The sequence below is a fragment of the Coregonus lavaretus genome (genome assembly GCF_964263955.1).
Source record: "Coregonus lavaretus genome assembly, chromosome: 1".
In the NCBI taxonomy this organism is placed as follows: Eukaryota; Metazoa; Chordata; class Actinopteri; order Salmoniformes; family Salmonidae; genus Coregonus; species Coregonus lavaretus.
In genome coordinates, this window is record NC_139988.1 from 87,850,279 (window position 1) to 87,862,850 (window position 12,572).

Below are 12,572 nucleotides of genomic sequence, written 5' to 3' on the forward strand. Positions count from 1 at the left end.
ATTAACTCAAAATAATGTTTACGACCACAAATAACAATAACTGTAGCAACCCTGTGTTTATAAACGTGGATATCAACTTTGCCACTTCAGCATGCTTTTGTGGCACAGTCAATGTCATGCAGGGCTACTGGCTAGGGTAAAATCAGATTTTCAACATTTTGATGCCATGTTTATAATTATATAATATATATATGCAACAAATTTCCCACCAACAGGTTTCTGTGCCAATGCACCACACAACCAATAAACATGGTTTATCATGGTTTTCAACATCTCAATAAATAGACTATGTTAATTTCAACAAACAGAAAATACATCCCTTCCTACCTTGTAGGCCTACCCAGTATTGATAGTTGGCTTGACGGTCTCCGAATGTCATTAAACTTTTTGTTGATTTGTAACAGATGTCTCTTTCCATTCATCAAATGGTCGCTGCACAGTTTGGATTGATTGATTTTATTTGTCAGTTAAAAAAATACATACTGTATACAAGCTTTTTTAAAGTGACCAGGATTGCAAAATAAAGTTCGGGGAATTATTTCCATTGTGGTCCCTATTTCTTTACATAAATAAATATAAAATTACCAAGATACGGACACATTACAGAGAAAAATGCTTGACCTCCAGATTTACATTTACATTTACATTTAAGTCATTTAGCAGACGCTCTTATCCAGAGCGACTTACAGGAGCAATTAGGGTTAAGTGCCTTGCTCAAGGGCACATTTACGTCATTTAGCAGACGCTCTAGTCCAGAGCGACTCACAAATTGATGCATTCACCCTATAGCCAGTGGGATAACCACTTTACAAATTTTTTTTTTTTGGGGGGGGGGGGGAGGGGTAGAAGGATTACTTTATCCATACAGATGAGTATGAGGCGAGAGTTTAAGTACAATTCTTACAAGCTTGTTTTGGCTGGTCTGTAACTTAGTCTTTAGATGTATGGGGCTGCTGGTGAACCTTGAAGTACAGGCATAATCAAAGTGACACTGGACTGGCGCACTTGAGTCTTTAGGGTGTCTATAGCCAGGTTTCCACCCAATTGGTGACAGACTTTTATGTGAATATTCAAGTGGAGGCTGGTGGGAGTAGCTATAGGAGGATGGGCTCATTGTAATAGCTGGAAAAAAATGTGTTGGGTAATTTAACAGACGCTCTTATCCAGAGCAACTTACAGTTAGTGAGTACATACATTTTTCATACTGGCACCCCGTGGGAAACGAACGCACAACCCTGGCGTTGCAAGCGCCATGCTCTACCAACTGAGCTACAGGAGGGAATGGCATAATTGGAACAGAGTCAAACATGTGGTTTCCATATGTTTTATGTGTTTGATACCGTTCCATTTATTCTATTCCAGCCATTACAATGAGCCCGTCCTCCTATAGCTCCTCCCACCAGCCTCCACTTGAATATTCTAAAATCTGCATAAAAACCATATGCACATTTTCCCATCAGAGATGTGTTTCCATCAAATTGACTTGTTGCGGATATAAGTCTGTGCGTAAATAGGTAATGCACAAAAAAATAACTTTGGGGGATAAATTCCCATGTACCGGATAAAAAAATACAAATTAAATTTGTTTCCATCCATTTTCAACTCTAGGCCTTCTGATGGTTTAGTCACAAAAAATGTGTGCACTTTGGTATTGGCACCTGTGTTCTAGCCAACAGCTCATAGATACAGTGTGCTCATAGCCTACTACATGATGAGATTATTATGGACAAACGTGCAAAATAATTTTTCTTTGTCAAAACGGCAGCCAAGCAGATGGCGGCCTCGCGACTAGCTCTTAACAAGCATTTCACTACACCGCAATAACATCTGCTAAACACGTGTATGTGACAAATAAAATTGGATTTGATGTCACCAGAATAAGACCCTCAATAATTATTGAAAGGAGCATCAAGCTTTCCCATGATGTCTTGACATTTTTTAGCCAACGTACTTTACTCTGATAAAAAATGTTGGATGGAAACCTGGTTAATGTCAAGCCATTTTGAGGATGCTGGAACTATATTTTGGACGAACGAGCGCATGACTACAGGAGACTTTTGAAGTAGCCTAATCAGATTAAAACATTGTGACTGGTTGCGTTAATGTCAAATATAAAAGGTAATACATTTTGAAAGTTAAATAACAATAGGCTATATTGAAGCATTAGGTTGCTAGTTAGCCTATTGCAGATCTGGAAAAACTATCCACCTACCACTATTGTCACTATGAATGGTGGATAGAGGGCAGGATAGAACAGACTGGTAGACTATATTGGTCTGTGGTATAGTAAAAGTTAGCGCGCGGAAAAGCAGAGTGCATAAGTACCAAAACCCCCCCCCCCCCCCCCCCCCCAGTAAATTTCGATCTGTCCTTAGGTCCTGAGCTGGAGTGGTTACATGTGCTCTGCGGTTGTGAGGCCGGTTGGATGTACTGCAAAATTCTCTAAAACTACATTGGATACGGCTTACGGCAGAGAAATGAACATTCAATTCTCTGGCAACAGCTCTGGTGGACATTCATGCAGTCAGCATGCCAATTGCACGCTCCCTCAAAACTTGAGACATCTGTGGCATTGTGTTGTGTGACAAAACTGCACATTTTAGAGCAGCCTTTTATTGTCCCCAGCACAAGGTGCACCTGTGTAATGATCATGCTGTTTAATCAGCTTCTTGATATGCCACACCTTTCAGGTGGATGGATTATCCTGTCAAAGGAGAAATGCTCACTAACAGGAATGTAAACACATTTGAGCAGAACATTTGGGAGAAATAAGCTTTTTGTGCAAAAGGAAAATTTCTGGGATCTTTTATTTCAGCTCATGAAACATGGGACCAACACTTTACATGTTGCGTTTAATGTGTATATTTATGTTGTATCATACAGGGCGCACTTGAAAAAGATACCCAGGTCTCAATATGTCTTCCCTGTTTAAATAAAGGTTAAAAAAAAAGTTGTTTCAGTCTTTGGTCTAGTACTGAAACTCCCACTCCCAATCGATCGATCGATCGGTACTCGTTTGAGCGTCCTGGAACCAAGAGCTTTATCTCTTTGGCTCTGTTGTTTTTCCTGGCTGGCTGTCTGTGGCACAGGAGGAACGCTAGCTAGCATTCTGTTAAAATTCGGTTGACTGTGATTATCTGATAGAAGTAATGAATTTACTACCATCAAATGCACATGGGAACGGACTCTTGTATGCTGGATTCAACCAGGATCATGGTGAGAAATGGTTTCTTCATCGAAATCGTCTTTTGACAATTCTGTCGTCGATGCCACGCTACCGACGTGAGGCCGGGCGTTAACTTTAAACGTTACACTCAGCCTACGCTGGCTAGCTCGCTAGTTGTTCTCTAGCCATATTCAGTTGTTGTGAAATAGTGATTTGATTGTCATTTGAGCAAACTAAATAATATTACATGTAACATAATTTACATGTAACATCATGACCAGAGTGAGCTAAATGTCATGGATCTGTTAGGCTCTCTCACATTTATATTTTAATAATACGGAACCATCACTAACAACGTAACGCCAGGAAAGATATCTGTGGGGGTTCCACTGTTGTTGACAAGATAACGTTTGCACTAATGTTGTGGCCAACGTCAAATAAACATATTCTAAACTTTCTTTACATGTATGTTGTAAATAGCCAACATAACGTTACTAATCACTTTACCGTATATACTTGCAGGGTTGTCAAATGTCCTAATCTTTAGCGCCTCTCTGTCGTTAACAAGCTAGCTAACTTAGCTGCATAGGTAACATTATAGCAAAGATGGTAGAACTTTCCCATTTTATCTGTGGTTATAACGTTAGTTTGACAACTGCTAAACTAAAGAGTTTACATCAAAATATGGCTAGGTAGCTCAAGCTGTGAGGGTGGGTGGATCTAGGTGGCCCTAGTCAGCTTTTCTTCACTGAGCAGTGAATGAATGGGTCTCCTTCCAAACAAAGAAATGACTGGTAGTTAATACTCTGTTCAATGCCCACTGTGTGTGCATTCCTCACAGGCAGCATAATATAATAATAATATGCCATTTAGCAGACGCTTTTATCCAAAGCGACTTACAGTCATGCGTGCATACATTTTTGTGTATGGGTGGTCCGGGGGATCGAACCCACTACCTTGGCGTTACAAGCGCCGTGCTCTACCAGCTGAGCATCAGGTTACTGGAGCAGTAGGACAAACTCCAAATCTGGTAGGATAGAGCGAAAGAACAGGAACAGATAGGAGGCTGAATGGAAGCATAGTCTGTCCTTAGTTGACCTCCCATATAATCACGATGTGTTCGAAGACAGATACACATTGTGGCACAAAAGCAGTGATTATCTTGGGTTGTTCATACACAGTGAATTGACTTGGACCTAGCTTCGATCAGGGTTGTTCTAACCACTGGTATTTTCTGTTCTCCTTCCAGGATGCTTTGCTTGTGGAATGGAGAATGGGTTTAGAGTGTACAACGCAGACCCACTCAAAGAGAAAGAAAAACAAGGTAGGTATATGTGAAAATAATGACTGTACAGCAAATATGAAACATAAATTATTATTAATTAAAAAGCGTCTATAAAAATATCCTTTATTACATTATTACATTTACATTTTGCAGATGCTCTTATCCAGAGCGACTTACAGGAGCATTTAGGGTTAAGTGCCTTGCTTAAGGGCACATCGACAGATTTTTCACCTAGTCGGCCCGGGGATTAGAACCAGCGACCTTTCGGTTACTGGCACAACGCTCTTACCCACTTAAAAAAAAAAAAATGATTATTCATTTTAGTCATTTAGCAGACGCTCTTATCCAGAGCGACTTACAGTTAGTGAGGTCATACATGTTCATAATGTGCTTTTTCCACAGTTTACTATTAATCAAAAGTTCTGGGCTAACTATTTTATTGATACATAAATAAACCCAATGGGTCGGTAGCAGTGCTCCCAGTAAATCAAGGCCATTTTGCTACACACAGGGACACAGCATTGTGACGGCGAGAGCCAAGGTACTTCCTTCCTGCTCCTGCTGTGTGTGGCACGAGATGGATCTGTCTGTGGCTGGATTGGTACTCTGGTTTGGATGAGGAGGGCTAGATGAGAAAGTTAATTATTCCGCCACTGAGCCCTGCACATGTGACTCCTCACTCCGCACGCAACCTGGTCCAAAGTCACTATAGGAAAATGACAGCTTACTGTAATGTCTTTAGTACTGTAGGGAAATGATTAGCCTATAGGCCAGGGATAACCTGGTCCTGTTGGGTTGCTGCAGGGTGTGCAGGCTTTTGTTCCTGCCCAGCATTATTTAAAACAAACACTTTTCTGTGTAATTGTACAGCCTTTACCTATGTGTGCAGGTGCTAGGATATTGTTTTTTTTTTACAGCGATGCATCATGCATGCTGGAAAGGCTTGTTTTAATATGCAGATGGACTGAGGAGTTGTCTGCTATTGGCTGTCTGCTACTTACATGAAAACAAGTAAAACCTTGAGATATTAAAACTATTTAAATCCTCATTATCAGGGATGGATCTTTCTAGTAACATTTAGAGATCTTTTCGGAATAATGTTTTTGACAATTGTGGTGGTGTTTGAGGCAACATCCTTGATTCTCATTGGGTCGGTTTACTCAGATTGACAGCTTTAATTGGCAATAATGTGGTTGTGTGTGTCTTCCAGAGTTCATGGAGGGCGGGGTCGGGCATGTGGAGATGCTGTTCAGGTGTAACTACCTAGCGCTGGTCGGAGGAGGGAAAAAGCCCAAATACCCACCTAACAAAGGTATGGTTACTGTGTGTGAGATGCTTGTGTTGAACTTGCCTGTATCTATGAACTATGAGCATAATAAATATATTTTGGAACCCTCAAAATAACACTTTTATCTGTTTGAAATGTTTCAATGATCTCTTAAAGGTAGACTTTTCCATCAGATTGACCGTATTCCAGTTATTTCCTTACATTGGTCTGACACTACAGACAAACCTCATGTCATGTTAGTCTTGACTGTTGTTAATCCCACCATGTCCTCCGATACTTTCCTCAAGTAATGATCTGGGATGACCTGAAGAAAAAGACGGTTATAGAAATCGAGTTCTCCACGGAGGTCAAAGCAGTGAAGCTTCGAAGGGACAGGTACGAACACCTTCCACATGTTTTTTTCTTGTGTTGTTTCAATCAGCAGTGTTGAGTGCCAGTATTTCTCAAAATGCATACTACCGTGCGCCACACTCTCATGCTCCGAGTGCGTTCTCCGACAGCGTTCTCTTGAGTACGTTCTTGTGAGGACGAGAGTGTGTAGAATGCACAAAACATTACATTTGAGAAGGACTCGCACTCCCCCTCCTGTATTACCTCACGCTTCACCTCCCCATTCACTGAACCTTCTTCCAGCCAGGACAATGGCAACAATAGAGACGAAACAAGACATACACAAAGAAAACATTATACTTCATAATTATCAGCTAGATATGTTAATTGTAATAATCTAGCTAGCCAGATAGTTTAACAGGCAAAAAGACCTAAAACTAATATTATATATTTACGTGGTTGCACCATGTTTCTTTGCATACTTTCCATTGAAACTTGCATCGATACATGCTTCAAAATATGTACAAATGGAGTACGCATTCAAGAAGTGCCCTCCGTGCTCCGTTTCGCATACTTTGATTTGGACTCATACTCCGACCCTCCCGTGCTCCAATTTGCGTGCTTGGAGCACGGGAGTATGCATTTTGAGAAACACCCATTGACTCAAATGTACTCACAATTTTTGTACGAATTTAGTACCACTTTAACTCCCTCTTTACGACCAATTAGGAATGCAGTCGTTGTGTTTCATCATCAATGGCATCAATGACACACAGCGATCACATAAGCATTGCTACCACATGTAAGCATTTCACTGTTAGTCTACACCTGTTGTTTTGCGAAGCATGTGACAAATAAAATGTAATTTCATTCGATCTAGTTGGAAGTAATGCAGGGCAATATATAGGGAGTAGGGTATCATATGAGATGTAGCCTTAGTTACAGGACAGAGGGTGGGAGATGGTACCAGTATTTTGCATTTTACGTTTTAGTCATTTAGCAGATGCTCTTATCCAGAGTGACTTACAGGAGTAATTAGGGTTAAGTGCCTTGCTCAAGGGCACATCGACAGATTTTTTTTCAGCTAGTTGGCTCGTGGATTCGAACCAGCGACCTTTGGGTTACAGGCCCAACGCTCTTAACCTCTAGACTACCTTCTGCTCATACCAGTACAGTAATAGCCGGCTGTGATTGCACTCGCTCTTCTTAGGCCCAGAACCTGTTAGATTGGCAGTCATTACATAGTAATTGGTTGGTAGTTATACACTACTAGGTCCTGATGCAGTAATGGTGTAACACAGTATAGATCCTTGTTGCTTTTAGAGAGGACTACTCTGGAATTGCCTGAACAGCAATGACTGTTAAGATGTTCACCTTTTAGGTCACTTTTTAAAGGGAATATTAGAAGATAGTATGTCGGTGTCAGGAGTAGTGAAATGTTTTCTTACCAATGTTTCCCCATTGGATTGCTGTATGTTAGCGGACAAAAAATCTTTAGCCTAATGTCTGTATCTCTCTCACGTCTTCAGGATCGTGGTGGTCCTGGACTCGATGATCAAGGTGTTCACGTTCACCCACAACCCTCATCAGCTGCATGTGTTTGAGACCTGCTTCAACCCCAAAGGTCAGTACTACAATACAGACAGACCATCTACTGTCTACTGCAGCTCTCAGATTCCTAACCAACCTGCTAAATACAATATTAGACATGCTCATAATTGAAATAAACAAACAACCTTTACAAGAGTGTTACATGGTTGTAATGTGTAGCTTCTCCTCACGTCTCCCTCTCTGTCTCTCTCTCTCTCTCTCTCTCTCTCTCTCTCTCTCTCTCTCTCTCTCTCTCTCTCTCTCTCTCTCTCTCTGTGTCTCTGTGTCTCTGTCTCTGTCTCTCTCTCTCTCTCTCTCTCTCTCTCTCTCTCTCTCTCTCTCCTGTCTCTCTCTCTCTCTTTTCTCTCTGTCTCCCTCTCTCTCTCTCTGTCTCTCTCTCTCTCTCTCTCTCTCTCTCTCTCTCTCTCTCTCTCTCTCCCTCTCTCTCTCTATCTCTCTGTCTCTTTCTCTCTGCTAAATACATTACACACTCATAATTGAATTCAACACACAACCTTCACAAGAGTGTTACATGGTTGTAATGTGTAACCATCTAAACTCTCTCCTCTCTCTCTGTCCCCCCCCCCCCCCCCCCCTCCTCAGGTCTGTGTGTGCTGTGCCCCAACAGTAACAACTCTTTGCTGGCGTTCCCGGGGACCCACTCTGGGCACGTGCAGATCGTGGACCTGGCCAACACAGAGAAGCCTCCAGTGGACATCCCCGCCCATGAGGGGGCGCTGTGCTGCATCGCCCTCAACCTGCAGGGGACCAGGATAGCCACCGCCTCCGAGAAAGTACTACAGCCCCTTTAAAAATACTGATTGGCTAAAGGGACATTTCACAGTAACAGACTGACACAGAGACTCAGATGATTTACTTTGAAATGTATGTCAAACAAAAACCAATGATTGCAAAGTTAAACAAACCATACAACAAAAGGAGCACTTTTAACTATTTCTACTGCAAATTGTACAAAAACACATTTACTTGAAGAACACTGCGGATGCAAAGTTTGGTAACAGAATGATGGCACAAACAGTACCAGTTTCCCAACTTTGCATTTGCAGTGTTCAAGGAAATGTTTTTTTGTAAAATGCTCAGTGGAAATAGTTCAATGTACTCCTGTTCATAGTTATATGGTTTGTTTAACTTTGCAATCTTCGGTTTTTGTTTAACATACATTTAAAAGTAAAACAAATGTCACTCTGTTATCGTGGAATTGTCCTTAACCCTTTTAAACTACTCCTGGGCTTAGACGGTACCTTTTATATCTAGAACTGGTTGTCATGGTTGCTTGTAGACTAGGCATAACCAACTCCCAACACTGTGTCTCTGTTTGTTTCTCTCTAGGGGACCCTGATCAGAATATTTGACACCATGGCAGGTCACCTGATTCAGGAGTTGAGGCGAGGGTCACAGGCTGCTAACATCTACTGGTGAGACCAACCAACCAACCAGGGTGTCGTCTTCACCTGATATTAGATGTGACAAATGAACTAATGTTTCCATTTGAGTCATTTAGCAGATGCTCTGATCCAGAGTGCGTCTATCTTAAGGTTGCTAGGTACAACCACATATTAGTCACAGGAAGTAAGTAAGTTGTTCTAGTCCTGATTGGTAACCCTCTATTTCCCCTCCCCAGCATCAACTTCAATCAAGACGCATCCCTCATCTGTCTGTCTAGTGACCACGGGACAGTCCACATATTCGCAGCAGAGGACCCCAACAGGAACAAACAGTCCAGGTCTGTCTGATTTGATTTGTCTGAGACAAACATTTTGACCTTTCTATGTACTTTCGACTGGAACTCTTAAGAGGTCCAAGTACTGCAACAGTGATCATAGATTAAAGTACTGCCTTGGTGCCAGTGGTGATAAAGCTCTTTTTGAGAGAGTTGTCTATGTTATTGGAAGAGTAACTTTGAAGTTAGCACATTGCTTTTTAATGTTTAATCTTTAAACCAGCCACCATTCCACCACCCATTCCCAAATCATTGCTTTGTTTCCTATAATTCCAAACACATCCCTGAATCCTTTTTTTCCTTAGCTTAGCCTCGGCCAGTTTCCTTCCTAAGTACTTCAGCTCCAAGTGGAGCTTCTCCAAGTTCCAGGTTCCATCAAATTCGCCGTGTGTGTGTGCCTTCGGAACAGAACCCAACTCTGTCATAGGTGAGGTGTGTGTGTGGTGTGGTATCGCTCTCTGTGTATATGTTTGTGTTGGCACACCTCTGGAACAGAGCCCAGTGCAGTCATACGTTAGTCATACTCCAGCTACTTCCTGCTTCCTGTCCAGTGTCTATAAACACATTCAGAGTGACATTTTTTCCATGTTGACACATTTTATTGTTGACCTGACACCACTTATTTGATTGTTTTATTGTTGACACTATTTTAGACTTTGAGCAGGAAACTGTGTTCTTACATTTGTGGATAGTTTTCTGCCAACACCAGAATATAGCTGATGTACATTCTCTTATTGGGTCTCTCTCCCTCACTGTCTCTCTGTCGCTCTGTCTCACTGTCTCTCTCTCTCTCTCTCTCTCCTCTCTCTCCTCTCTCTCTCTCTCTCTCTCTCTCTCTCTCTCTCTCTCTCTCTCTCTCTCTCTGTCTCTCTCTGTGTCTCTCTGTGTCTCTCTGTCTCTGTCTCTCTCTCTCTCTCTCTCTCTCTCTCTGTCTCTCTCTGTCTCTCTCTCTCTCTCTCCCACTTCCTTCCTTCCTTCCCCCCCAGCCATTTGTGCTGACGGCAGCTACTACAAGTTCCTGTTCAACCCGAAGGGGGAGTGTTCCCGAGACGTCTACGCCCAGTTCCTGGAGATGACTGATGAGAAGATCTGACCTTTAACCCAACCACCTCCTGCAGAAAGACAGACCTTTAACCCAACCACCTCCTGCAGAAAGACAGACGTGTCCAGGGTTGACCTTTAACCCAACCACCTCCTGCAGAAAGACAGACGTGTCCAGGGTTGACCTTTAACCCAACCACCTCCTGCAGAAAGACAGACGTGTCCAGGGTTGACCTTTAACCCAACCACCTCCTGCAGAAAGACAGACGTGTCCAGGGTTGACCTTTAACCCAACCACCTCCTGCAGAAAGACAGACGTGTCCAGGGTTGACCTTTAACCCAACCACCTCCTGCAGAAAGACAGACGTGTTTATTTTCTGGAGCAGGATGACAAGGGGGGATGGACATAAGGAGGAGGTGGTTAGGTGGATCTGCTTACAAGTGCTGATAGACTCTCAATGGAGGAGTGTCAGAGGGAAGGAGAGGGGGAGACCGTCTCAGAAACGACAGAGGACGAAAGAACGGATGGAGGGAGCGATTGAATGAACTCAATGCCCTCTCTGACACAAACTACTTAGAGACCATCCTTGGACAACTAGTGAAAGACAGACAGATGGACAGACTAACTGATGGCACCTGGACCTCCTTGTCCTGCAACTCTGAGATCCAAACAGGGAAACTAATTTTTGTTGCTTTTTAAAGATGTCTTCCGTGGAATTTAGGATGATGGTCGATTATTCTGGTTATTTTTTAAAGGGGTATAGCGTTGATTCTAACAGGTAGATACATAGAAAAATAAATATAGTAAACTAATACCACCTAATCTAACTATAGGGAGTGCCTCTGAGCGGAATCAAGAGTGGAGTGTGTATATACTCGCATATGTGTCTTCAGAAAGTATTCAGACCCCTTGACTTATTCTACATTTTGTTGTGTTACAGCCTGAATTCAAAATGGATTAAATATTTTTTAAATTGCACCCATCTACACACATTACCTCATAATAACAAAGTGAAAACATGTTTTTAGAAATGTTTGCACATTTATTGAAAATGAAATACAGAAATGTCTCATTTATATAACTATTCACACCCCTGAGTCAATACTTTGTAGAAGCACCTTTGGCAGCGATTACAGCTGTGAGTCTTTCTGGGTAAGTCTATAAGAGCTTTCCACAACTGGATTGTGCAACATTTGCCCATTTTTTATTATTTTCAAAATTCTTCAAGCTCTGTCAAATTGGTTGTTGATCATTGCTTGACAACCATTTTCAGGTCTTGCCATAGATTTTCAAGTAGATTTAAGTCAAAACTGTAACTCGGCCACTCGGGAACATTCACTGTTCTGTTGGTAAGCAACTCCAGTGTAGATTTAGCGTTGTGTTTTCGGTTATTGTCCTGCTGAAAGGTGAATTCATTTCCCAGTGTCTGTTGGAAAGCAGATTGAACCAGTTTTTCCTCTAGGATTTTGCCTGTGTTTAGCTCCATTCCATTTCTTTTTTTTATTCTGAAAAACTCCCTAGTCCTTAACAATTACAAGCATACCCGTAACATGATGCTGCCACCACTATGCTTGAAAATATGGAGAGTGGTACTCAGTAATGTGTTATGTTTGGGGCAAATCCAATACAACACTTTGTGTTCAGGACCAAAAGTTAATGGCTTTGCCACATTTTTTGCAGGATTATTTTAGTGCCTTGATGCAAACAGGATGCATGATCTGGAATAGTTTTATTCTCTACAGGCTTCCTTCTTTTCACTCTGTCAATTAGGTTAGTATTGTGGAGTAACTACAATGTTGTTGATCCATCCATTAAACTAACTGTTTTAAGGTCACCATTGGCCTCATGGTGAAATCCCTGAGCAGTTTCCTTTGGAAAACCTCCCCGGTTTTTGTGGTTGAATCTGTGTTTGAAATTCACTGCTCGACTGATGGACCTTACAGATAATTGTATGTGTGGGGTACAGAGATGAGGTAGTCATTCAAAAATAATGTTAAACTCAATTATTGCACATAGTGAGTCCATGTCAGTTTTAATTTGTAATTATTTTGTAAAAATTTTGAAAAACATTATTCCATTTTGACATTTTGGGGTATTGTGTGTACACCAGTGACAAACAAATTTCAATTT

General features: G+C 41.7%; 1 protein-coding gene across 1 annotated transcript; it reads left to right on the plus strand.

The window, feature by feature from the left end:
• The first annotated feature begins 3,068 nt into the window (after positions 1 to 3,068).
• LOC311130696 (WD repeat domain phosphoinositide-interacting protein 3-like) lies at positions 3,069 to 12,325 on the plus strand. The gene is made up of 10 exons (XM_084163485.1): positions 3,069 to 3,216; positions 4,416 to 4,490; positions 5,662 to 5,763; positions 6,027 to 6,114; positions 7,599 to 7,693; positions 8,263 to 8,453; positions 9,010 to 9,095; positions 9,302 to 9,403; positions 9,706 to 9,827; positions 10,387 to 12,325. The coding sequence occupies exons 1-10, from the start codon at positions 3,150 to 3,152 to the stop codon at positions 10,491 to 10,493; spliced, it is 1,035 nt and encodes a 344-aa protein (XP_084019611.1). The 5' UTR covers positions 3,069 to 3,149; the 3' UTR covers positions 10,494 to 12,325.
• The last annotated feature ends 247 nt before the right edge of the window (positions 12,326 to 12,572 follow it).

What these genes read in the sequence shown, in the direction of transcription:
- LOC311130696 (XM_084163485.1), top strand. Translation starts at nt 3,150, where the DNA reads ATGAATTTACTACCATCAAATGCACATGGGAACGGACTCTTGTATGCT. An exon ending in CAAAGAGAAAGAAAAACAAG is followed by an intron (nt 4,491 to 5,661) that starts GTAGGTATATGT and finishes TGTGTCTTCCAG; the next exon opens with AGTTCATGGAGGGCGGGGTC. An exon ending in CAAATACCCACCTAACAAAG is followed by an intron (nt 5,764 to 6,026) that starts GTATGGTTACTG and finishes ACTTTCCTCAAG; the next exon opens with TAATGATCTGGGATGACCTG.